A 27,942-nucleotide genomic window follows, 5' to 3' on the forward strand; every position below is an offset into this window, starting at 1 on the left:
TTCTATTTCCAAAGCTTTAACAGATAACAGCCTCAGTTTTGAAATGACTAAACAGTAATTAAAATGATAAAATAATATTAATGTAAGACTGTGTTAAATGGTTTTGGCAGGCATCACATTCTAAATGTAAATTCTGCTTACAAAACGCTTTATTATTATTCAGTTATTCAGTTATTCAGTGAAAACGCTGGAACTATTTTCTTTGTTGGTTAAATTAATGTTCAAGACATTTAACAAATCAAAGATTCTTGTTTTTAGTGCATTTTACAAAAAATTCTGGAAATAGTATATATGTACAAATTATTCATAAAGTGCTCATCAGGTGTAAAACAGTTAAATAAGGGGATATACAATAGTAATAAAACATTGTATAGTGGCATTGCGGTGGAATTGCTTTCCTCCTCCTTTTCTCCTACAAAAGTTGATTTTTTGTATAAAAATGATGAATTATTCTGCTTTAGAATTGGGTGAGTTAGAGCAGAACATGCTATACTGCTAATGTAGGAGCTTTCTAGGACCAGGAACTATAGTCTATGGACTTACAGCGGGGGTCATCACTTCGAGTGTTGGAGGGTCAGAGTCCAGGAGAGTTAGGTGGTTTCCCTGCACACACTAAACCTAGTAATTGTCTGTTGTCGTTAAGCAGGGAAATCTAAACAGTGGTGGACTCCAATCCCGCAGGAACTGATGACCCATGGCCCACTGTTCCTCTGACGTAAATCCAGCTTCCCTGAAGAAGTATCGCAACCCAGGCCACAGACCCATATGGAAATCTTGTTTTATTCTGGTTGTAACCATAGCAAGTTCTAGTGGTGTTCTAGTATTGTGAATAATAAGAGAATGAATATGAGAGGATTCCTGGAGCTATGGGTTCTCAGTATTTGGCAGATAAGTTTCACCAGTGGAGACTGTTAGCTAATTCCTGCCAAGTTTACTTCTGTAATGAGATAGAAATGTCAGTGTGCAAAGCAAATAATGGATTGGTCCCTGTCAGTCACATACAGTCATATATAAAATGTTTTGCTGAAGTGAAAATGTATATTTCTAATTTCTCTACAGAATAAGATCTTCTGCACATTTTAATGAATGTTTACTGTTTATTGAATTGAGCATATTGGTAAGAATACATAACACTCTAAAAAGCTAATAAAACAACTGTGCTTTGATATTTGTAGAAGTTTGTTGTAAATATTCCCAAATATCCCTTCTAAAATATTTGTTGTATTTGTTGTTATCCTGATTTTGGTTATTAATTGCCCCTAAAAAACAACAAAAAAAATAAGGCTTGAGAGATTTACAGATGTTTTTTTGTTTCATTTCAGTTGAAGATGACATGACCAATGGACACATTGGCAATGATGGTCGGGTTGCTTCTGTGCGTTCTCCAGGTACGAGCTATTGGAGCATCTCCGAAAGCCCAAACTCCCCCTTCATTCTCTGCCCTGTCCCGGGTCCATCGGAACAGAAACCCTCCCCAGCTAAACCTGAGCGGGCTTCTCGTCCCGGCCTCAGCCGCATCCCTGGCCGAGACCACCGCCGCTACTACCACGAGTACTGGCGCAGCGAATATCTTATGGACTTTGATCCAAGAAGGCATGGTATGATCTGCATGGTGTGTGGCAGCTCACTGGCCACGCTGAAACTGAGCACCATTAAGAGACACATTAGACAGAAGCATCCCGACTCACTGCTCTGGAGCGCCTCGGATAAGGAGGTGATCCGTTCAGGCTGGGAAAGCCACCTGAACCTGGAGAACAGCCAGAAACCATTCTGCTCAGATCTAGCCATCACTACCGAGCCAGAGGAGACACTCGACTGCGCTAAGCGCTCTACAGGTGTGTAGGAGCGGTAGTGTATTAGTAGTTATCATAACTGGTGATCTTGGAGAAAGTTTCAGCAGATGAGCTTCTCTGACACAATACAGTTTTTTTTTATTGTTGTCACTCTGCTGTGTCTCATTCACCTAGATAAATTCAACAAGCACCAACATGCCTCCGACCATGTCAGGGTCACTGCAGAGATAAGAATGATCCACCACCTACATAATACCATTTAGTAATAACATTTTAGAGGTCCTGTTTGGGTCCTTACCTTTAAATTACAGGGTGAAAATGGTCTACAATGTGTAATTGTAGAAATAGAAAGTGAACCTGGTTAGTGATAAAATGGACAGTGAGTGTAGAACCAAGCAGGCCATACTGTTTTGACTAATTTGCTCATAAGACATGACAATTTTTAATCAAATAGTGTCTGTAGTTCAAATGTAGTTGCAGTTGGAACCATATGGTATTTTGCAATCCAGAAGCTTTGTAGGCTTTTGGATTGCCCACTTTGCATTAAAAGAATATGAATCAGAATCAGCTTTATTTGGCCAAGTATGTTCCACACACAAGGAATTTGGTTCAGGTTGATGGTGTCTCTCTAGTACAGATATACATTCATTCATTCATTATCTGTAACCGCTACATTACAGTTACATATAATATAAAGACACATTATACAAAAAAAAAAGTGTTGTGTACATTGTAATACAACAACAATAATGTGCAACATTTAGGCAATGATGTATGTATGTACAGCTTAATGTTATTGATATCACAATATGAAATGTTTCAATAACAATAATATGATTTTTAAACACATTTTCAATATAACTTATTTACAGCATCTGTCCCTGACTGACAGTCATTAGAGGACACTTTCGTCAGTTCAGCACTCAATTTAAAATTATTTTTAAAATATTAATATTGATAAAGCCAATATGTTTATGTTTGATGCTGACATCATGTTTCTGATTTGGTTTTTGAAGTTTTTCAGTGGATTTTATACGGTTCATACTGATATCGGAATTATATCATATAGACCAAAATTATGAAACATATTGTGATAGAAATTTTGTCTGTATCGTCCAGCCCTGCACTGGGTTTTAATTCACTGGGTCTCAAGTGTGGTACTGGAGTACACTCGGTTGATCCAGTGCCTCTGTTAACCATGCCTTACGGTGTTGAACTGTGTTAGAGTAGGGCAGAGGTACTTCATGACAGTGGTAGACAATATTTTTTATATTAAAGGCCAATTTTTACCTCATGTCATATTTCATAAGGAAATATTTTTGCTATACCTTCATTATTGACATTTTGTAGCATTATAGAGTTCTCATTAGCGAGGTATATATTCATTTCTTGTATTAAGTTTAAATAGTTGGAGAGTTTGCACATGACATTTGTTCTTTCGCTCTGTTTAGGACAGCATTCCCAGGCATTTTGATCAAATATTTTTCCTGTTTCAGTAATAAAATTTGCTTCTGTTTTGCTGAAAAATCCGTTGAATTTCAAAATATTGTTTGCTCTAAAAGCCACAGGTAACTATGGTGTTTGAAAAGTCTCTGTAAGTAGCCTAAAACACATCACAGTATTACATATCAGGGATCTTTTTAAGCAGTCAATGTGTGGTTTTAGTCCTTGTTCATTTCTGATATTTTTCCATGACCAAATTTGAAAGTGCCAGCATGTTCTCTACACAGTTCACTGTAGAGTTGTCATGTGTTCCTGATCTCTTCTTTCTCTCCTCACCCACAGGCAAGCCTGGCAGTGCTGTGACAAGTAAGCGCCAGCCTCAGCCTAGAGTCAACAAAATGACCTCTCCCTCAGCCTCATCGGTCCAGGAGCCTGAGGGTCCGTCGGCACAGATGCTGGAGCGCTATCTGAATGACTCTCTGCATGCCTGGTTCCGGCAGGAGTTCCTAATGGAGTACCAGGCGGAGGCTGGACGTCTGGTCTGCATGGTTTGCGGCTGCCCGCTGCCCTCGCTGCACCTGGACCACATCAAGAGCCACGTACTTGACCTGCACCCAGATTCGCTGGTGTACAGTGCAGAGGAAAAACACTGCATCCTGCAGACCTGGGCCCAAACTCATGGTGAGCAAGCAACGAAGAGCTATATTGAAGGAAGAACATAAAATGATGGACAGAGAAGTATTTATATGTCACAGTAAGCCAAAAAATACAGTTAGAATATAGGGTGGAAGTGAGTAGTGCTTAGATATGGAAAATATGGCAAGAATTAGTATAAAAAATAAGAAGGAACATATACAGTACAGGTAAAATTATTTTTAAAAGTACTTATCTGTGTAGTATACATTTCATTCAGTTGGAAAATGCAAATATTAGAAGGAAGACAAACATGCATTAATAGATCAATTGGACAGTTGTATAAGTACAATAATTAAATAATGGATGAAGAATTTTAACAAATGAAAGTGGTGTATCAAGAACTAAAACTGTGTTCTTAACATATCTAATCATATTAATAATTATGCAATGTTTCCAAATGTTTTATTATATTTATTCTATGTTAATAGTTCTGTATTATAATCTAATGATTTATATTGTAATATTTCTCCTTTCTAGTTGTATTGTGTTTATACAGGCAAAATAACTTTATTAAATTGAAAGGTAGTGTTAATCTATTTTATTGGCTGGTCTAAGACTTCACAGGACTACATGAAAAACTAAACTAAATTACCATACAGAACATGAAGGAGAGACATGTAAACTGAAATTAACCTGTATACATTATGCATGATTTTTAACACGTCTCCTTTTTATTTGTATTCTCCATGTATTCTATATCATAGAAACAGACTCTTCCAGAGACTATTTCAAATCGGAACCAGACACCAAAGATCTGACAATAGACAGCTCAGTCCAGTTCTTCCCCTCAGTCCCACTTCAGGAAAGCTCACTGCCGCATGTGGTGGGAGAAGGGGAAGCACCAGCAGCTCCTCAGAAGACAAAAGCCCTGCCCCACCAGTTCCCCAGCAGGAGGTTGAAGAACGGCTGCCCCTGGCGTCTACGTTTGGATTATTTAGTTGCACTTGGGCCGCAGAGCAGTCCGGGCTGTTATTGTATGGTGTGCTCTGAGCAGCTGCCTGTAGCGCGAGTCACCAGCTTCCGCAAACATATCCAGGAGCGCCACCCAGAGACAGTCAATCTCAGTCGGAAGGAGAGAGAAGATATAGCCAGCGCCTGGACAGGAGAAGGAGACACAGAACAGCCCGCCATGCAGACAGAACAAGGTAGCTACACAAACTTAAACACACCAGAGATGCCAAACCAGAGATTCAGCTCCTCACAGTAAATATCTATCCCAGAATTTAATTTCAACTGCCCTGACACATCTGAGGCTGATGTGAGGTTCTTAGAGAAGGCAAGCTGTTCGAATGAAAGCCAGGAGAAACATTTTTGATATACATAGTAAACAGTTGAAGGAAGAGGGAGGACACTATTTTACTCAAATGCATATAATAGTCAAGCCACATAAGATATGTCTGAAACGTCTAACATTTGCTTCTTTTTCTTCTTGTTGCACTGGTGTTATTAGCTAATGTAGCTAACAAATAATAGGACATGTGCAAAATGCCCAAACCATCACACACACGTCCTTCAGTCTCATAATTTTTAATAGTATATATATCTGATAAAATATCAAAACTACAAAAAAAATCTACCATAATTTGTTTTTGTTATATCACCTTCCGCTAATCAAAATTTCCTCTACCTTCATGGTCTTTTAGAAAAAGCCATCCATGTTGATGCCACTGCTAAACCCATGTCTGCAGCCACACGGTTGTCACTGAAATCCATGAAGCAGAGCAACATCAAGGCCGAAGACAGAGAGAGGAAGGTGACAGTGTCGGCTCCACACAGACACACACACTACCCCGGCAAGGACCAGCGACGCAACTACCAGGTGCGCTGGCGCATGGAGTATCTTATGGACTATGACTGCAGGAGACATGGACTCATCTGCATGGTCTGCGGGGCTACGCTAGCCACACTAAAGGTTAGCACAATCAAGAGACATATCCAGCAGGTACACCCTCGCTCGCTGGACTACAGCCCTGAGGAGAAGCAGCAGGCCCTGCAGAGCTACAACCAGACTGCCCTGCACTTCGTCCACTCCGACGACTGTTTCTCAGCCTCCGACCATGGCCACGGCGCACTCAGCATAGCTAAAGCTAAGGTTGAACAGACAGGCTGTTACAGCACTTAACCAAACTGTAGTAGGGTGTGGCATGTTTTCTTTCGCTCAGGAAGTTGATTAATGGAACAAGCCAAAAATTGTCTCCACAGCTTTTTATTATTTGGGGTGTAGGTTTAAAAAACTTACTTTGCACTTTTTTCACTCAAATGAGTTCTTTTTGAAAGAGGTGCAGGTAGTGGCCACATGTTAAAACATTAATTTCACCTTCAAAATGGAGAATTTTCAATGTGCTTCCTATAGAGGAGTAGCATCAATGGACTGATTTAAATCAAGTTTTTTTTTCTAAGCACCTTTTGTATGCATCCTCATTTGTACAGCGCAGTCTTTGGCCAGACTGTTATTGCTGCAGATTACAGGGGTTAATGAGCTAGAGGGATTGTTTTGCATGGGGTCAGAATTGCCATGGGTCGCACATTCTGCACTTAAGAAAACACTGGGTTTGGGTGCCAGGGAGACTGTTATGAAGCATGTACATTTAGCGTGGTACCCAATTTTCCTAATCATTTCTGGTCATAGTATTCATAACCATTTCCAGCTCATGATTTTAATCATCACACAGGTGACAGATGAGGTAATTCATGTTTAAATACTACCTTTCAAAGCTGCACTATGTAAATTCTGGGGAGTTAAACTTAAAGAAATGGGATTACTGAATCAGGAAGGGGAAATCTAAAATGTGCTTCAATGAGTGTCTGTGTTCATGTGTGTTTTTGGATTTTCTGGGTGATTTTTGGACCGTTCCATACATTTACCAATTAATGCCAACAGCTCAAGAAGATGATCTTATTTGTAAGCTGTGTTCCTGAGGAGCTTCCAGTGCAAAGTTAATATTATATTGATGAAGAAATAATGAGATTAGTAGGCATTCATCCTCAAAAGACATTTACTTCAACAGGTTCTCTTCAGAAAACTGGGCCAAAGCACAGCCCACATTACAAAATGTTCTTCTGCATGTTTCAGGCAATTACACTTCTCCACCAGAGAGGTTTCTAAACATAGTGCAGTTTTAATTAAGGTATTAGTTCTGCACAATACAAATGCAATACAGGAAGTGGGATTGTATTGCTTCATAATTCAATGGCCATATGCATTTCATATATTAAAAATATTTCACGAATGAGTAATTTGATATGGTCACATATTCCTGAATTTTGTTTGATTACATGAATAATTCTTTTAAAACAACAACAAAGCAACAAAAATAGCAGAAAAAAGCAAAACAACAGAAACATACATCCCGAGCTGTTGTCCTGATGCTCACAGCACTAGGCCTGGGTGATATCTAAAAATAATGAGGGGCTAGAGTCCATGACTCAGGGAGTGTGTTCTCTATATGGATTTGTCTTTCTCATAGTTCGCAGAAATTAGATTGAATTGGATTGGTTGCTGATTGAGTCCTCAACAATCAGAAAACATGGAGAATTTATTGCCTCAGGTGTGCAATGGTTAAGAGAGGGTTTAGCACTTTTCTGGTACTGACTGATTTCTTCACTATTACTGAGACTTAAATAAGTTTGAAATGCCTAAGCACACAGTCATGGCATCTGGCAATAAGCATGGTTGACTACACATTTGGTTGGCAGTATATATTATTCTGCATGTTTTTATTATATCAGAACTTTATCTAAAATCCATTGCTGTCAATAAATCCAGTGGCACTCAATTGTACTTGGATTTAAAATTACCATTGGTAATTCTAATAAGTATTATTTAGGTTACTACATTGCTGCAGACATAAGTCACACTCCAACACATGACTTCCTTGCTAAAGCAAATTTCTGTTTTATATAAACGTTACTTGGTTTTATATTGTGTACTAATGTGAGACATATATATTTAAAATTTGTTAGATGCAAAGCACCTTCTGCAACTGGCTTGTCACTCACCCAGATATAGGAACTGCCCCACAATGACACACCATGTTAAATATGGAAATAATGTCCAAATAATTTCGGTGGCCACTGTATTTTGTTCTAGCATTTCACACTTAGTGTAGTTGGCATAGTCCAGACCTTTTTTAAAACAAGTTGTCAGGTAGTGTTCAGGCAAGTCTCAAATTCCAAAGTGTTTGTATGATACACAGCCCTAATAGACATTATGAAAACACATGAACACTTGTTAATTAATTTGGACAAAGGCAAAAGAGTCTTTAACATTTTTATTAATTCCACTTTGACATCATTACTGGGACCACATTTTTTTCCTCTCTCCTTCCACATTTATTCTCCCCAAAGCTCCTAGATTAACTTAATTCAAAACTAACAAACTGAACACAGATATTATTTAACACTTCTACTCAACAATAATCCAAAGCAAAAAACATAAAAGAAAAGAAACCAGACATTTGCAATGTCCTCCCCAAGAGAGAAACTTAAACAGGTGATGCACAGAGCCAACATGCTTTTAAATTACAGAAGTTAAAATTCTGCAGGGTTTTTTATGGAAACACTAAAAGGAGAAGCCATCTACACAGAGGTTTGCATGTATATTTAAAAAAAAAAAAAAAAAAAAAAAGGAATTATTATTTCTTGAACTTAACATTGGAAAAACAGGAAGAATAAATGTTCAAACTAGCTGCTGGAGCATGTCCAACTTCTTCAAACACCACCACACTTACAACCCACGAGTAAACATAATGCATGTTAGTTCAGCAACACAAGGACACGGTGGTACAAAGAAAGGATATTTTCGGATGTTGGTGAGTGTGCCTGAATGTGCTTTAGCGTGCATGCATAAAAAGAAAACAAACATCCAAATAATATATCCAAAATTAAATCCTAAACTTCCAGGATCCAAGACTATAGCTCAGCTTTAAAATCCCTGGCAATTCGGTTTTGGCCATGTTTGGAGCACACCACATCACTCCATAAAACACTCTAAGTGAGGCAAGTTCGGATGAAATGAGTTCCATCGTGAACACAACAGATTGCATGCATTAGCTGGAATGCTCTATAAATATTAATGTAACATTCAGCAGTTGACAGACGAAGTAGCATTAGCAGTAGTTATTGTTTTATTCTGGTACTCTGTATATCAATAAATAAATCTTATACCGAAGCCTATGCACGCAAAAGCTTCTGGATACTTACAAGAGCAAGGACAGGAGGAATTCAGTGCCGAATATAGACCAGGTGGTAATGTAAGTGCATACATTTTGATTCCTCACATTTAAATCCCTTTCACTGTTTGCTTATAAACATAAATGTATGCACACGTTAACATGAACAAACTGCAGGTGATTACAATTAGGAAAGCACTCTCCAGCCTTTTGCTTTGAATCCTTAAAAGTATGAACAATACCTTCTAAAATACCAATTCATAACACTTATCACATGAAATCACCCCAAGTGTTAGTAGCATTTTTCCTAATGTTGATCAAGGACCAGGTTTGAATTCAGAGAAGTTTGCTTACAGTTTTAATACTGGTCCAAGATCAGCAAAGGAGAACTTTTTCCCACCAGCCTCAACTCCAACCACATATCTCATCACACTCTGTCTCTTCATACCAGCAACATCATCTTCCTCAATGTCTCCACCACTCACCTTTGAAGGTACCATACAGATAACTTAAGCTTAAGATTATTAACAGTTACTTAAGATGTCAATGCCAAACTGTGGTGTCAAAGAGCGGCTATCTCCTATGTGTGACTTAATAATCATAATATGAACAGTAATAATCAGAATAACACACATTTTACATGTGAACTCAGGAGACAGTCTCAGACAGATACAAGAGACAAATAAGAGGCATAAGAGGACTTTTTTTTCCCCAAATATAAAAAGCAAGGCTAACTACTTCACAGCAAAGAGCCTGTAGTAATCTTAATATATATACAGACAATTAAAAATTAAAATGGCAAGAAAAGTGAGGCAGAACTGTGAACTAGACCAAATCACAGCTGGTGCAGTGTCCCCAACCAAATAATCAATAAATCAGTGTGCATGTGTTGGACTAATAACAATCAGTGCACTGCAGTTTCATAATACAATAACCAGTGTTTGTAGGCATTTAGATTTAAACAGCAGGGGGGGGGGGGGCACACACAACTTTACTCTTATTAATAGCATGTGGACACACCAGGTCAACAGGGTCTAGTTCGCACACCCTGCACAAAGATGGGTGCCTTAAATGGGCATCCAGTCGCAGAATTACATCACTTCCTGTGTTTGAGTCACCAGCCTCTGAAGCCCAATGCATCTTGCTTAATGCTCATAGTTAAGCTGCAGAGTTAACGCCGAATATTAAGAAGCGGCTGAGATGTTAGAGACTAGCTGGTTCAGTGCAGATGTTTGGTGAGATGTATTTAGAAATGGGGGAAAGAGTGAGGTTAACTTGAAGAATAGGAGAAGAAAGGGAAACAGAAAATTCAAGGATGGGTGCAGACCAAGAGAGTGTGAGAAAGAGTCTCCGAAGGTGGTCATGAAGGAATCGGAGAGGTGGATCATTCTGTTTTACTGCGCTTCACGGCTCCAGGGAGCTTCTCTTGTAGCCTGATATAGGGTAAAACAAAAAAATTAAAAATAAAAATAAAAATAGAAGGACTTTATATAACTGCCCATTAGGTCGGGTGCTTTACAAGTTATGTTACATTTAGAATGTTCAGTTACAGGAAGATTGAAAAACCTAAACACAGTCTCAAGTACAATTATTGTACATTTGGCGAAATCTTTACTAAAATGAAACATTACTTTCTCAAAAACTTGAGCAGAAATACAGCAGGGTTCCCACTCCTTTCAGAAAATCATGTTCCAGGACACACTCCAGAACAAACTCTAAGATTTACATACACCACAGCTATCGCTTACAAAATGTTATCTCAAGAATGTGACATCTTAAAGTGAACAATATATCATTAAATGACCCCTATTGACACACACTCTCTCTCTCTCTTAAAAAAAAACAAAACCCATTTGATCATAAGTTCTACTTAAAAAGAACACTGGGTAAGAATTAGGGTTTTTGTTCCTTAGGCTCCCCCTAGTGTAAATAATTTTTACAGTACTGTACTGAAATCAATTGTTGCCCCCTCTAGGTCTTCCAGTGCTTAGCAGCAACAGAGGCTTTTTGCCCTATTACTTCAGCAATGCATCACAGTGATTTTAAAACTGTCATTTTAAGGTAAATTATTATGTAATATTCCTTTAAATATAAGAGTACTTTTTAACAGTTTAACATGTAGATGTTTCAATTAATAGTCTGATTGACCACTTCTATAGTAACTCAGCTTCTACTCACTAAATTACAGATCCATCAAAAATACTTTCAAAATGTGTCACAAAATATAAATCACTACGTGTGTACATTTAATAGATCTGTATTTGCACTCATCTGATCTGTACTTTTTATATACACCAAATATTTAAATAATGAGGAAGATATGACTTACTTGGCAACTGTTGTATTAATTTGGGTACGTGCAATGTCAATGTAGTGATCTATCTGGGTCTGTGGAGAGAAAACATATTTTAGTAGTCTTACAAAACCACTACTAAAACAGCTGATTTGTCACAAGTCTGAAGTCAGTTAAATTGTTGCAGGCCTATTTCAGTTCACTATGGGGACGCTGAAAAGTGGGTTATTATAGTTATGCTGTGGCCTCAAAACCATCTGCTGGATGGTTATTAAAGTGACAGCTATACAACATACAATGTATTCTGGTTCATTCCTGTACACATGAAGGATGCAATATGTTTACTAACCTAAAGTTGCTGTAGATGAGTGGTTCTCTGTCCTGGTGGGCCATTGCCCTGCAGGTTGTAGTTTTCCCCTCACCCTGTCCCACCCACTTTGCCTTTGGAAGGGGTTTTTAATTAGCTCATTTGCTGCATTGGGTGTGTTGGGAGCAGAGGAATCTATAAAATGTGCAAGGCATTGGCCCACCAGGACCAGGACTGACAGCCACTTATAGAAATTGCATGTGACATTTATAAACCAAACAAACTTCCTATCTAGTATTTAAAAAAAAGGTCACATTGATTTAAAACAGTCACTAACTCACCTTGTTCTTCTCATACAAAGGTGGTACACTGAACATAAGGATATCAGCTGCATAAGAGAAAAATAATATATCACTACTGAGCACTGCGGCAAAGATCTCACAGATATATTTGTGACCTGAAAAGGACAGTGCTAAACATCAGTGATTTTTGAAGAGTAGGTTTAGGCTGTCGGTGCTTACCAAGAATGAGGATAGTAATGCCATTGAAGACAGCACCCACATATGTGAGCAACCACATGACCACTGCCAGCTGAAATTAAATACATGACACACAAAAGTTAGTAATTACTTCCCCATGTGAAAGTCCACTTTCCTGTACAAAAAACAGGTGCACTGTTTATTCCATATTTATTTTATGTTTAATTCCCTAAATGCTTTCACATGCTGTTTTGTTCATCTTCTTACAAAACTGATATATGTCAGTGACCTACAATGGTCCTTCTAGCTGGGAGAAAAAACATTAAATATGTTACAAAATACCTTTACTGAGTAACAAAATTCCAGCTAGTTCAGAGTCTTTGAACCATGCCTTTGTGTGTGGAGGTCAGTATGTTCTGGGTCAGTCCTCCAACTCTAAAGTCTCTGAACTGTTTCCTCTGAATGCCTTTAGCTCCCACACTCATTCACACGAGAAAGGCTTAACAATGCATCTAACACGTGTGTGTGTGTATGTGTGTGTGAAAAACAAGGATGCAAAAATGAACAGGTTCTCAGCTGACTTTAATAACCAAGACCTTAATGCAGCCAATATCATTAGTTAATATCATTATTGTAAACACTTCACTATTTTGTGATTATTATGCATTATTTTACAGATGGTACAAAATGAAATGGTTTCCGAATCCAAATCAACAAATTTGTCTTTTACATTTATCTTGTTTAATAAAGAAGACAAACAAACTCAGTTTACAAGCTAAAAAAGTCACATCAGACATGATGTGTGGTCTAGGCCTCAGTACAATAATGGCAAAATTTTTAGATTGTTTATAAAATTATTTGAATTATTTTAAACACTGACAAAAATAGTGGTATTTCTGCTTGTGCTGAGAAGAAAACCTTACATTTTCTGCATGTTGACAATGGTGTTATATATTATATTACATGCTGAGTGAGTTGAAAGGAACGGAAACACTTACCACTAGAGGTCATATGCACAAGCCATATGGGTTGTAATTATCGTCCATCAGAATAATATCAACTTAATTACAATTAAATATTCCATTTTATTGGTGAATACTAGGTCAGCTGCAAATTTACCCTTCATTACAGATTACTAATGATAGAAGCAGCTGAACGCATGTGTGTGAGCCACTGACTGCAGGCAGCGAATGAAAGCAGAGATCCACTTTACTCAGTTTCACTTTCTCCAGGAAACACACATCCAAAATCCAAGAGGGGTCATAACTTTAAGCTAATGGATAATGGACCAACCTTGAGGGAATCCACCAAGTCCTCCACCAAGAAAAGACGGCACATCTGCTTGAGTGCGCAGTTGATGTAGGTCAGAAACGTGTCCACGTGCCGGCGGAATATCTCAGGAGGAACGCTGACATCCTTCTCCATCAGAGTCCTGCCACAAGCATGGGTCAACCCAATTAGCCCAGCAGTTATATCCCTACACACTAATGGAGGCAGACACACCCACCCATCTCATCATCCTTTAAAAGGGGCAGTACATCGTAAACATAAAGGGTTTACTATTCTCATCTGAAGAGCATTATATCAAATCAGGCAAAATGACCATATTCAGTGGTAAATACTGTATAATGCTGCCCACATGGGTATTAAAAGAGCTCTATAAATCTGCTTTGTTTTAAGTATAGTTCTATCTGAATAGTGCCCTACTTAAAATCCTTTCAACATTGGCTAATTCTGAACCAATATGTCAAATTTAAAAAGTGCTTTTCTGATTTGAAAAGCAAAGATTTTACTCAAGCTTCCCCACAGGATTGAACACAAAACTCAGACTGTGATGGTACCTATTTCAGGAAAGATTTTTTTAGGATTCAGTCTTTGTCTTACTTGAAGGGGTGTCCCTCGTTGGATTTCTGCACAGCCTGGATGACAGACTTGTAGATACGAAAGGTGATGGTTACACAGAGCAGGGCCAGGAGCAGGTAGGAGATTATGCTGATCACGCTGAAAGCTGCCAGAGACAACAGCAGCAGCAGTGAGGTGCCAAAAACCACACCTGACTTCTTTGGGTCCCGCCAGTGGACCAGCTCAGATACTGCAAAAGAGAATGTGTGATGTGTAGTGAGGAGGTGTACGGTGTATGTGAGAGGGAGAAAGTGAGATAAGAGATAATATAATTAGAATAAGAATCATTATATTGATTCACCTTTCATCCTCCATCCCGAGGAGGCACATACACTCACTGAAGGAAACATTTATGCATGATTATAGCAGTCTCCTCATTGAGCTGGCTCAATATTTCAGACTTTCCTTGTAATGCTGCAATCCAGAAGAGATTTTCTACCAGGAAAATAAGATGGCTGGAACCAGCTCTCAGTGATAAAATACTACCATAGTGCTTTCTGTTCTAGAAACCTCCTAGATAGCCATGTGAGGGGATGGGCACTACAGCATGAGAACTCGTGCAAGCATGCCAACTGTGATCAGGTTTGCTTCCTCCTCCCTGTCTCTTTATATACAGAATAATAAGTTAAAGGCACAGAGAGCAACGCTACACTTAAGTCCTGTAGAACCAATTCAAGAATTCACAGCAAGAACAGTAAAAACACACAAGCACCAATTACATAACGCCTTATGTTTACAGGATGATGTAATGCATTTAACTGTAACTTATGACCATGCAAACTGCATTTTAGTATAACTAATTCCCCATCTACATGCACCCAGAGGAAAAATGTAAGAAATACAAATGAAATATCTAAGTGAGTTGGGCTTTACATGTAGGCTTATGTACTACATTAAGTAATTTATTCTATTCTCTTTGAACCAGAATTACAGGTTCTGTAGTTTAAGTGCAGTTATTTTTTATTCACAATCTGTGCTACACTAAAGAAGTCTCTTTTTATTTAAAATTGTATTTTGGTATTCTGTGTTCTTTGTGGATTTCATTGGTACTCAGAAAGACATTGTATGACACAGTGTTTTAAATGACCATACAATTTAAATATTGTTGTATTGTCCACCAGTTAAACAATAAGAAACTAAACTGTGGATAAGTCCAAACAGCAAGTCTTGTCCGTGCCTGTTTACAAAAAAACAATATCCTTCACTAATAAGAGTACTTTTGTTAAAGGAGGGTGTTTCCCTGCAGTTAGAATAGTGCATAACAGGAAAACAGAGCATCCCTGTATTTACACAGATCAATATTTCAGAATAAACTTTCCACAGAGTGGGAAAAAATGTTTACAAAAACCACTCATGACATAACTGCAGCACAAATAGTGCAAAGCCAACAATTCAGAGACTCAGAAAACACACCATTGTTTTCAGATGCTTTGGGGCTAACGATTAGTGCAGGCATGGGGTTTCCTGCTCACTCACTGCAGGGGTCTGAGTCCCTCCCAGCATGCTTTGCCAGTGCCCAGAGGGAGGCAGCCTGGAATGAGTGCTCGTTCATTATCGCTCCCTCCCTCCCTCGCCTTAGCGGCCCCAGATACAGCAGCAGGTCCCAGCGGTAGCAGAGCCGCAGTGGCCTCTTTTTCAGTACTGGCGCTACTCTGCTCTTAAAGGCACAGGTACCATTTTCTGTTTGTGTAGAAGTGCATGCAAAGGAATGGCCATGTGCCTTTGCAATATTTAAAAGGCATTAACATCTCCAAGCTGCTGAAACAGCATGTGATTTAAAAAAAAAATGCTTGCTGTGTTACTGGATGCAGGTTAGGGTGTGAGCAAAGAAACAGCATAAACAGGTCATGCTCCCCCCAACACTTATTGGCAAACAAGGAAAGCCTTCTGAAAAATACACGCCTAATCCTTACAGTATAAAAACCTGACAATCAGCTTTATCTTTTCTGCTTTGACTGAAATCACAGTGACTGATATGATAATCCTACCCTACACACCAGTGGCGATTGCTCTAAGACTGCAAGGGAAGCTCAGCTTCCCCTAAAATGTCAAAAAATAAGTGATCAAATATATACTGTTGGGTGTACATGTCATTGAATAAATATGCACAAAGACGCGGCTTTCCTCTCAATCATTCTAGCAGCCTCACAGTGCTTTAAACAGTGTGGGTTTGTGTTTGGAGACTGACTTCTATCGCAGTTTCTGTCCAGCGGGTGCTGCTGAGCCCCTCCACCGTCATAAAGCACTCACAGGCGGACACACTTCACATGGGCCAAGGTTGTTTAAGCAGCCTAGCTCTGCTGGCCTTTGAGAGGACACTAGTCAAGTCCCTGGAAAAGACGCCTTGTTGGTACGACAGGGTCACAGATCATTTTCTTTAAAAGGAACGGAGGGTAGAATTTACGTATAAATAAACCGACATTTTATGATGTAGGCCGAAATTGAGCTTCCCCTCCTTGAAAGACCAGCATCCGCCACTGCTACACTCCCATTAAAACAAACACTCAACAGTAGACAGTTGTTCTTTGGCAATCAACTGTACTTGTGATTGAAAGATAGTGAGCGGTTACAAGGTTGAATATGCTTATGTGAACTACACTGTGAAAAATCAACCACTTGCATGGTATGGGCATCAAGTTTTATCAACCTTATTCTTACAATTAAAGCGCTGTTATAATTTTTATATAATTATAATTGTTTATGAGGTCAAGATTCAACTTGAATTTGTATATTTATGTTACCAAGTATTTATTCTATACATAAAAATCACACAAAAGCAATACCTAGTGGACCATTTCCCTATCAGGCAAAGGTAATATTTTAATAACCCTGGAAAAAATAAGTCCCAACTATGACAACATAGATAAAATTCAGGGGAAAAAAGACGACGACATCAACTCGGGTAACACATTTTCTTACAGTTCATACTTGGTACTTATCATTCGACATTGTTGAGTTTCATGCTATAAGTCAGCATCCTCCTGTATACCAACACCCAAGATCTTATCAGTATAACTGTTGCAAATAGACTAATGAAATCTGCTCCAAAATCAAAACATTTTCATTTTGTCTGTTTTTAAAATTATTTGGGACATTACATTCACTCCTGTGCAACATACTTTAACATAGTTAATGTCACTCCAAATCATTATCATCTTACATCCTCAAGCTCTGCTCAAAGATGGCAATAAAAACAGTCAAGGAAAAGTGTATATGCTTTCTTTAAAATATATTAATCAGGATTTCATTTCCAGTGCCCTCACCTTTAAAAGGCAGAGGGCAAAAGAAATCTGCACCAAGCTGCAGAAATCCAACACTTGAGAAAGACTTTACTGCCAACCCTCAAGGGTTGTACAAACTAATATCTAGTAGACATGTTTAAAAGACAAACCCCACTCAAATTATGTCTTCTAGGACATGGAAAGAAGTCAAAAATGTAAATGGTGGGCTTGTTGTGTTGGAGCACTCAACAGTGCTGATTTACCTCCTTCTGGCAAGACCTTCTGTCACTAGGCTAAGAATAAATTAAAGTGGAAAATTATTTAGTGAAAAATGTTCTTTCATTAACTTCTATGAATTTTAAATGTGTCTTTCTATGGTCCTATAAAACAGAAGTTCTATGGGCTAGACAGGTTTTTAATTTTTTAAAATACATGCAATGAAGAATTTTAGTGTTATGGGAAACCAAACTGGATATAGTGAGTCTAGTGCCTGGAATTTCTTTGCGTGCAAGATTAGCAGGCTGTTAGCCCAAAGGAAAGTTACCTGACAGGTGTGTTAGTATTGCAGCCAATACATGCTCTGCGAGGTGGTAGGCTTCTGCCACCCAAATGTCGATTGCGTCTACCTCTCTGGCTAATGAAGCTTCGGGTTGATACTCATTTGGAAGCTGTTGAGGAGTGGAAATTGGGGCAGCAGGAGACTCAACCTTAGACCGAGGTTCTGAGGCGTCCTTTGAAGAAACCGAGGTTACTTTGATTGAAACGTTTATTTCATCCTCCTCCTCCTCCTCCTCCTCTTGGCTGCTCCCAATCTCCTTGAGTGCAGAGATAGTAAGACGTTCCTGCTCCAAGTCCATAATCATAGTAGGGGAGGATGGGGCAACAGACATAAGATACTTGTCGATGTGTCCTATACCAAGATTCTCTGGCTGCTCAACCTGCTGTGATTTCAAGCATTCTCTCATGAACTCCACAAAGCTATCTGTTGCTGCTGTCTCAGAGCACTCTGGTTCTATGCTCTCAGGTTTGCTTGTGGTTTCTGGTAACATCTGTAGGTCAGGAACATCATGCTGGACTGGATCACCATGTCCAGAATTAGTCATCACTAATCCAGTCACATCGCTGGACACAAATTCATATATGACCTCGCTGATTTTGCCTGACTCATCATTATGGAAAGACGGGAAGGGAGCAGGAGTGTTCTCTTGAACAGAAGGCAGTTCCTCTGTGTTTTGAATGATGTAATTATTCTCCTCCATCAGAGAATAGTTTCCTGGTGCAGTTATTCTCTTCTGCTCTTCTAGATGTACACCTGTATCCTCAAGATCAGGACTTGGCTTTTCATCTTTAGGGGGCAGAGGTTCAACATAGGTATCTGTAGAAATACCAGCCAGTGAAGATTCACAACCTACATCATCATTCTCTAGTTTGTTTTCATCAACTGTCTCATATGTTTCATCTACAGCTTCTTCTCCAATTGACTGCTGGTCAAACAAGGTGTTATGCTTGTTATGTTCAAGAGAGACAGATTTTTGTAAGCCATGTGATTCCCCATCATTCTCACTAAAAACCCCCGAATTTAGCTGGTCTTTTAAAGCCAATTCCTGACTGGTATAATGGTCCAAGTATGTATCAATATCACTGCATTCAATTTCATTTGAGAGGCCCTCATAAGTAGGAAGCAGGTCTAGTGCGTTTTCTGCAGTTTGATCAAGTTTCACACTGTTAATGTAGGACTCTTTTTGATGATCCATATTCTGCAATATGGTCAAATCCTCAAAATTGGGATCCTTCAATTCAACACACGTTTGGTTGAACGTGTCTTCACTGTCCACATCCTTGATAATCTCACACTTTGGTGAATATTCTGAAACATTTGTTTGGATGGAAATTTCTTCTCCTTTCAGAGGAAAATCTTCAGATTTTGCATCTTCAGAATGTTCATCAGATGACTTTGGTAACTCTCTGACAGACTCTTGCATTACCTGATATTTGACACCATCTTCCTCCTCTTCCTCTAACTCCATTTCGTCATCGCTGATATTTTGCTCCTCTGTCTCAATGACATTAATGATGGGCACCTGAATGCTCTGTTTCCCTTGTTCATCTTTAAGTGACATTTCTACACAGGGTCCAAATTCCAGATCATCAGTAATTGCACACTGACCGGCACCACTCGCATCCTCAATAACCGTATCATCGGATTCACCCGAGCTGTCAATTTCATGGATCTCTGGAGGTGCAGAGCCACCACTGAGTAAGGTAGACTTCTGCTTTGCACTCAAGTCCACCTGTGGCACAGGAGCTGGAGAAGGCATAGAAGAAGATTCAAACCCATCAGGAGGGGCGGGTGATACAGGTATCTCAGAGTCCTGAGTTTCAGAGAGGCATGATGCGTCTTGTGCATCATTATCAGATTTCTCTTGTTTGTTCCACATATAGGCGGTGGGTAAAAATCTGAGATCAAATTCAGACTCATCTTCAACAATCTTTTGCTTGGACTGTTTACTGTCATACTTTTGTTTACCCACTTCTGCAGGAGTGTCCATAAATTCATCAGGAACCCCTACAAACGATTCAGAAACATCCAGTGCCTTGGCACAACTGGCCTTTACCTGTTTGGATGGGCTCTCCTGCATGATAACAGACTCTTTGATTTCATTAAAGTCAGATTCTTCAGTGCTAAAGTCAGGGGCTGGGGGCAAGTGAGCTCTCATCCAGTCCGCAGTATCCTCAAAGTCGCTTCCACATCTGGCATCACCAAGTACTTCAAAGGGTGATTCAGGAGAATCTTGTTCAGTAGATGCTGCCCTTTTCTTAAATGATGAACTGGATGAGACTCCATGTGTATCTGTAGGGGACTTTTCATAGTGCCGTTCTCGGAAATGAGGAAATCCTCCATCACTCCAATCAGAATCATTGTGTTTTGCAGCCAGAGCTTCCAAAGCTTTTATTCGCTCAGACACAGGAGATACCTTTATAGGGGAGTCATCCTGCTTTTGGGATCCACCTGACTCAAAAATCTCCCGTTTGTCTTGGAAACTACTATCTGTTTGTCCAGCAGGTGGTCCAGAGGATTCATTTCCATAGGTCACAGGAGGAAATGAGCTGGGCTGAGAGGAAAAGCAAAGTGAGGTGGCCACAATTTCTGAAGGCTTGTCAGAGCCCAATACTACCTTTTTGTCTGTGTCCATTAAGCAAGGAGAGCAAAGGGAAAAAAGGTAGGAAGGAAACAAAATCAAGGAACACTCTATATTGATATAAATATGCTAAAGTGAAGGGCCATACATGCAGCTTTGGTAAATGGGCATTATTGACCTCAAAAGGCATATCTGTTGAATTTAGCCACTAAAGTTTCCAGGAACAATATTTCAAAGTCAAAGACAGGCCCAACAAACTTTAGCAATACGCAATTACAATAGTACTTTAAATAGCATTCCAAGGATGTTTGGTAGCATCCATTCTGTCAGCTGAAGCAATCATGCATTGCATGGTTAATGGATGACATGCCAGTCAGACAATGTGTTAAGGGGAAACAGCCTCTTATAAAAAGTGAAAGTAAATTATGACCTTGATCTTACTCATGTTATTTACTTCCTTAGTGAATGAATTCCAATAATGCTGCATCTTTAACTGTATCATAAGTGAAAGTAAAATGATAACTTAGTTAAAAATTCTAGCCCACATTCCATGTTGTCTTCAGATAATGGACAAGCCTAATATTGATGTTCCTTCTTAAATGTGTGGAAAAGAAACCAAAAGACCTTCTAGAAGGAAAGTGAAATGCCCAAAATCATCACAAAGGAACATCAAGTACATATGACCTATAAACCAAAATAAAATAAAAAGAAAAGGCATGAGCCTTCTGCTGGAAAATAAATTCTCCAAGAAAACTGCTGTTTGGCATATACCAGAAAATCAGGATGTCAAAATAATCTTTTTAAAAAAGTAATCAGTCTACATTATTACATTTTTTAAAGCATGAAACTATGGTATTCACCTAACACAGGATAATGAAATATAGGACTAAGAAAACCTGCACAATGTTTAACACTATAAGTAATCACATAGTTCCAGACATCTGTTATCGAATCCTGTGCAATAACTGCAGTGGTCTCAATTAAAAATGTTTACTCTGTATTACTCGCTTCTTGATCTAGAAACAACTGCATTTTCTGATGGACTATTCCCCAAGCCATGTCACACAAGGATTTGTTATACCCTGAACCCAGTGAAGAATATTCTGCTCTGATAAAACCAGGTGAAACTGAGTTCAACTTAGCAGTACAAACAAATTCTCACCTCAGATTCCCATAAATAATGTCTTACATTTCTAACCACTTATACATGTTGCAATGAGAGAAATCATTCAACAAACACATTTCCAATATTTAAACAACACTGAGCCTAAATAGATGCAGCATTTCTGTAATAAACCAATTACAGGGGCATAGGACACTTTTTTCAAATACATGCTTAAGGATATACTGCTGCTTCTTGAGCAAATGAACCACTCATAGTTCTGACTTGAACTACTCTGCCAATGGAAAGGTAGACAGAAAAAAAAAGTGAAATTATTAAAAACAAAATGAGAAAACACTTGATAAATCCCTTACTCTTTGGTAAGAGACTACATGCAGATGTTTTAAGGCACAAGCAGAAGTGAAGAGCCAGCAGCCATAGCCATGGGGGTTATAACCCAGAGCAGGCATCCTCATGGTCGATCCCTCCCAAGTACCTCTCTACTTTCAGTACAAGTGAAGGCTGGGGGAGTCACCTCCAAACACAGCCAGTGGTGGAGGAAGAGGGACATGAAGGACATGATTCCTTGGGGATACCAACCTGAAACATTCTTGGGATTCTGCTGTTACACAACATGAACTTTAACTTCATCATCTTAAAATAAGGTAGCAATATTGGGATTGTCATGGACCAACAGTAACGTTGACCTAAATAACATTTGCAGCTGAGAGAGTAATTATCTTCCAACTAGCAACTTGTAACAAGTTGTGTCAGATGCAAAAGGCTGATGACCAGCTAAAATATTAAGTTATGGCAGAGTTACAGCTTATCTCAAGGAGCTAAATGTATGGCCAAGACACAGTGGAGGATTATAATCATGAGATTTTGCTGCAAGCAGGTGGGACCTTGTTGACCTGTAAGGATTCCAGCGATAATAGCTATTACAGAGTAGCCACAGAAACTGGGAGAGTCGTATTACAGGGCCTCTGATACAGGGGACAGAAAGGGAACGTCTGGGCTCTAGCATGAGACAATATGACATGCCGGGTTAAATTAAATATCCATGTTCATGTACAGTGTGGTATAATACTAATATACACTGTTAGATTCAGAAGAGAAGTAAATGAACAGGAACCAAGATATATTTTGGCTAAAGCAGGAATTTCTTCCAACTCTCATGAAAGGATAACTGGTTTCTTCTGTGACATTCAGGTATTCTGTTTCATTTTCTTGTTTTTAAAGAGGTGGAGCTTCAGTATATCCAAAACAATTCCCCTTTGAGTAACTAATTTCAGGTATAAGGAGGAGAGGGGCACTAGAGAGAGGGATTGAGAGGACCACAGCAGCAGCTGAGCAAGAGATGGCATACTATGTAGAAAAGATGGGACAGAAGGAAAAGATAGAGGAGAAAGAGTATAAAGGGTAGAAAAGCAGGCGAGCAGCATAAGAACTATACACTTGCCTTGAGGAGACTGAATGAGAGATACAGGCGAAGAGGAAAAAAAGGAATCTAAAAAAAATAATCAAAAAAAAAAAAAAAAAAAAAAAAGACAGAAGAATGAGAAATAAATAGTCTCAATATCCTTATACTCTACAAAGGGGGAATAATGCAAAATATCAAAGCAGCATCCACCAGGAAATCCTCTTACCTGTCTCTTGTGATGACATAGAAAGCATCAGTTAGTTTCTAGATATTTACTCATGGATCAATAACAATGATTATATCATTTCATTCAAGCTTAACTGCTGCAACTACAAGAAAGTAAACTTAACCTACGACACATTAGTTCAACAAACCTAAAAAGTATATCCTTCCTGTTTCCATTTAAGTGTCTCAAGAAAAAAAAATGCTCCACACATTATTATCCATTGTATATAAATTGTAAATGTACTCTTCAAATTTTTCTTCCCACTGTTTCCAAGTTCTGACCCCAAACAAGCCCCCTCATGATGCACAGTGGACAGGAGTTATTCCATTTATTTAGAGAATCTATTTTCAAACCAAATTTTAATAAACCTAAGCTTTAACAATGAGGCCGCATTGAATAGTTTTGCCACACACAGAAAACCAAAGAAGCACTAGACCACAAAATGTTCGATCTTCCTCAGCAACCCCAAACAGAACAATGCATACCAGGTGTAAATTGCTGTGGTTGAAACACTTAAAAGGAGCAGGTTGGTCAGGAAATGGAGGAGTCATTTGGAATGAGCTAGTTTTGCATCAACAGTGCATTCTTACTACAGAGTAGCTCTTGATCACTTCAGCCTTAACTAGGGAGTTTAAAGAGAGCAAACCAGCCACACAACATTCCTACCTACCTTCTTTGTGAGACACACCTTGGACCACCCTTTTCATCAACCAGTTCCACTTGCACACATCTAATGAACCATATGAAGCCTGTTATATAATCTCACTTATCTGACACACAAGACAATTATTATTCCTGAAGAACCCAAATACAACATCAACATAGTTACTCTGCAGAAGCTGTTCAATTTAAATTACAGCAGCAGCAACAAAAAAGATTGTGAGTCCTAAAAACTCCAAAGGGCCTTTAGATAGAAAAAACAGATTTACTCCAACACAGATCTACCACTGTACTTCAGAGATTAAAGTTCATTACAGTTAATTTTATCTAAAACAGGAGTGCCCTCTAAATGAAATTGTCTACTGTTGAATATGAAGCTATTAAAAACTAATAATAATAAATAAAAACAAAAATAAAAAATTAACCCCCCTTCCATTTCTAATAAACGTTTCTTCTTATACTAATGACATGATTTGATCTCATGCATATTACATTCCCATGACCTCACCCTAGTAAAGCATGTGGTTATAGATGATTCAGATAATGAATAAACACACCGTTATTCATTAAAATTAACAACATAGTGATTGAAATAAGGTTTTGCTTATAATTCCACATGGAAGGGTACGTTCTGTTACATTTCTTTGAATAAATACCTTAAATATAATAACAATGTTTTTTTGTTTGTTTTGGCCCATGAATGCCAATAATTTTATTTAGCCTAAGCCATTCTGATGCCAACAACAAACAATGATTGATTTACAGGTTAGCTAGTGATGAGTGAGCAAATTTACATGTGTAAGCCAATGTATTCCAGGTCCAAATATATTCCAGGTCCTCTCTTTCAGGACATGCCAGTCAGTGACCAAAACACTACAACAGCATGATAATAGCTAGTTGCAGTAATATTGCCCTGGTTGCACGTAGCTTTAGAAAAGCTTTCCTATTCAACTCACTTTTCTGATTTGTTTTTGCAGAGTAATCTGTGGAAGATGGTTCATTTGGTTCTATTGCACATTGTGCAAACAATTAGCCTCAACGCTTTGGGAACATTATATTGTATATCTTCAGCTGTCATCAGCGTTATTACATATTGAAATGTTCAATGATTCTGCAGCATGATCAATGAACAAACATATTAAAAGTCTAACTCCAAATGCATAACACTCTATGCAAGTTAGCAGTGTATATCCATATTTTAAATACTAAACCAAAAGACAGAACTCTTCCTAAGCCTTTCATCTTCAGATCATACAAAATGGTTACCCAATGAAATCCAGACTGTAGGGTACAAATACTTCCTGATGAAACAGTACACTAGTAAGTCATGGCATTTTGGTCAGAGGTTAAACGTAGCAAGAAAACTCATGTTACAGACATCACAAGGTAGTGACCCAGGATCAGCCTTAGCTGTGAACATGGAGAGACTACTGCGTCTGGCATCTGTGTTATGCCAGCAACTTCAATTCTACCCATGAAGACCAAATAACACAACCCAGATCTCTGTAGGGCGCTAGAGCTGCCTCTGTCAGATATACTGATGTTAGTGAGTACATCTACCCAGAACTACTATGAGACAGGGAGCAAAAATATGTACTAAAGGTACAAAGGATCTATAAGGAAATAGTAGTTTCAGAGACCGTGTGACTGTGAAATGTATTTATTGTACAGCATTTTTAGTCTAATCTCTGCAAAGACATCAACTGTCTGTCAACATGATGTAATGTAGATTAAAAAAATCTAGACTTTTAAAATAATAGAATGAATATTTCAGTGAAATAAATATGAATATTAGACAAGCGCTTAAAGAAATAATTCTATTAATAAATTCTATTCAAATTCAAGTCTGCATTTCCCCTGAAACTGATCATCTAGTTTAGTGTTAACTCAATGACACTGTAGTACAACCACAGCAGCATATTTTTATTTATTTATTTTTTATGTAGAAAGGATCAACTGTCATGAACATTTAGTCAGTGAATTGGTATTTCTGATTTATTCCTATTCTAACTAGAGAGAGATGGTTGTGATATGTTACAAATATCTTTCATTTACAGAAAACCCAGGAATTTAAGGTTTATTACAACAAATTTGCTTTTAAAAACCGATGGAATTCCCCTTTAAACCTCTTTACATTCCTTTGGAGTTCTTTAAAACGAGGCCACAAGTGCTCTCTATATAATGGTGAATTAACCAGTCTACAGTGGCACTGAACCAGAATCTTCTCGTAGTCGATGACGTGCTCCACTGTTTTCATATAATGCTAGAAACTGAAGAGTATAGGTAATAATATTATATATATTAGTTAACATAATTAGTTAATAAACAGGGGCGTGCTGTTCAGTTTGATGCGTTAACATGTCTGTTTACCATTTCTACAGCGTTAGGCCAAAATATAAAAACAGAGCCAGCGCCTTTAAGAGCAATTCAGTTATATTGATTTAGCACTGCACTGCAGATCAGAGTGGAGCCGCAACAGTTCGGCCATTTCCACACGCCCCCAGAGGGAAAATGCTACAGAAAATGTCTCTCCACTGTTCTCCGAGGCTTGGTCCTAAAATTAAAAGTTAGGTCACAAATATGAAGGAAGTCAACCTTCAGAAACGTTTAGTGGGTCGCGCTGGTCGAGCGGGCGCAGGCTAAATGGGCTATGCACCACTACGCAGCAGCACAGTCCAGCACGCTTGGCGAAAATAAAACCTTCATATATAGCAAACAGGGCAATCTGTGGTTTTGGAAGTAAACTCATATACACAAAATATATTACAGTCTTTGGGAATAAAAGGAGTCAGTTACACTTAAATAAACACAGCACACAAGAAACGTCGATAGTTGCAGTAAGTCACAGTCATCATGTTCTCGTCGCTTCAGTTTAGCCGTTGGGGGGAAAAAAAACAAACAAAAAAAAACCCAAGTTTTCTCCCAACGGTCTTGTCTCGTGCTCAAACTTGCATATGGGTGTAGCTCGCTTCGTGTAACTTATCTTACCAGAAAACTTTGAGTCTTTGGCCGTTGCAGAATGTCCATCCTTTAGTCCTTGCGACGACGATATCTGAGAAGACTGTGTCATTGGATCTGCCATTTTTCTCTCGTTAATTTACAAGACTGCGATTCAGGGTGCAGCTACAGCTCGGAAGTACTGTACGTCTTTAGTCTGAAATGTCCGGTTTCACCAGAATATTTCCCCTCGTCTGAACAGAGACACACCGACCCAGAGCAGTGCACAGGTGGAGGATCTTGAACGTGGTGTGGAGGATGGGAGGAGGTGGTGGAAGTGAAATAGGGCGGGTACATCTACATACAGAACCAGCTCGGTTTATTAGGGTGAGAGGTCACTGCTGTGCTTAAAGGGATAGTATTAGTACAGACAACTTCTGGATCACTGTATACAACGCCTTGTTCCTTTTTGAAAATAAACGAGGTTCGCTACAAAATTCTCAATATCTCATTCGAGTACATTCTTAATATTAACATGTAACATGCGTTTGACCGTAAATGTTTTTTTTTTCAGTTTTACATGCTTCTTCAGTAAGGCATTAGGTAAACTTAAAATCAAAGGCTTTTTATCTTTACTTGATGTTAAATACCAATCCTTCAAAAGCCTCCCCAGCTGTTTCCATAGAATTAATTTAAGAGCATTATACAAAGCTGTTTTAGATTTATAAATTGCAGAAGAATTTTTTTATTATTAATTAATGTATTGGATTTGTTTAATATTATCATTTCGTCACATAATATGTTACCTGACTCGTTTAATTTATTTCTTTGGTTTATCTGCTGAGGTGAGTGCCGAGATTTTTATTTATTTTTTTTATTTGTAATCATAGATTAATCAATGTAATCAATAGATTGGGGGAAATGCTCTAACTTTAAACTCCAATTTTGTCTTTATTCAGCTAAATGTAAATTTTTTTATTACAGTTCAGAGTTTAGACAACAAGTTTTCTATGAAAAAAGATCATTCTGACCACACCATACTTTGTGAATTATACTGCAGTAAGATTGTATGCATGTACAAAAACAAGGGATTTGTTATACGTCATACTCTGGTCTGATTATGTAATACTGTATTTTCTGCATGAACAC

At 38.5% G+C, this 27,942-nt stretch overlaps 2 protein-coding genes across 3 annotated transcripts in view; one reads left to right on the forward strand and one right to left on the reverse strand.

The window, feature by feature from the left end:
- Window positions 1–7,638, forward strand: part of zfta (zinc finger translocation associated) — a 12,000-nt gene extending 4,362 nt beyond the window's left edge. The window contains exons 2-5 of the mRNA XM_066680719.1: window positions 1,323–1,835; window positions 3,579–3,917; window positions 4,637–5,077; window positions 5,576–7,638. Of these exons, the coding sequence (XP_066536816.1) occupies window positions 1,323–1,835; window positions 3,579–3,917; window positions 4,637–5,077; window positions 5,576–6,054 (1,772 nt within the window). The 3' untranslated portion in view covers window positions 6,055–7,638. The remainder of the gene's footprint in view (window positions 1–1,322; window positions 1,836–3,578; window positions 3,918–4,636; window positions 5,078–5,575) is intronic.
- A 708-nt stretch (window positions 7,639–8,346) lies between these two features.
- Window positions 8,347–27,210, reverse strand: rtn3 (reticulon 3). Of its 2 annotated transcripts, XM_066680717.1 has the most exons (9): window positions 26,845–27,210; window positions 23,010–23,057; window positions 17,850–20,489; window positions 14,067–14,274; window positions 13,476–13,614; window positions 12,225–12,294; window positions 12,045–12,091; window positions 11,433–11,491; window positions 8,347–10,536 (listed from the first exon to the last, which is right to left on the reverse strand). In XM_066680717.1, exons 1-9 carry the CDS (start codon window positions 26,936–26,938, stop codon window positions 10,488–10,490), a joined length of 3,354 nt encoding a protein of 1,117 aa, XP_066536814.1. In that variant the 5' UTR covers window positions 26,939–27,210; the 3' UTR covers window positions 8,347–10,487. The 2 variants fall into 2 exon arrangements, with proteins under 2 accessions (XP_066536814.1, XP_066536815.1); XM_066680718.1 differs by lacking the exons at window positions 17,850–20,489; window positions 23,010–23,057 and having other exon boundaries at window positions 26,845–27,170.
- Between the last annotated feature and the right edge of the window lie 732 nt (window positions 27,211–27,942).

The sequence above is a fragment of the Hoplias malabaricus genome, chromosome 9, assembly GCF_029633855.1.
Source record: "Hoplias malabaricus isolate fHopMal1 chromosome 9, fHopMal1.hap1, whole genome shotgun sequence".
NCBI lineage: Eukaryota > Metazoa > Chordata > Actinopteri > Characiformes > Erythrinidae > Hoplias > Hoplias malabaricus.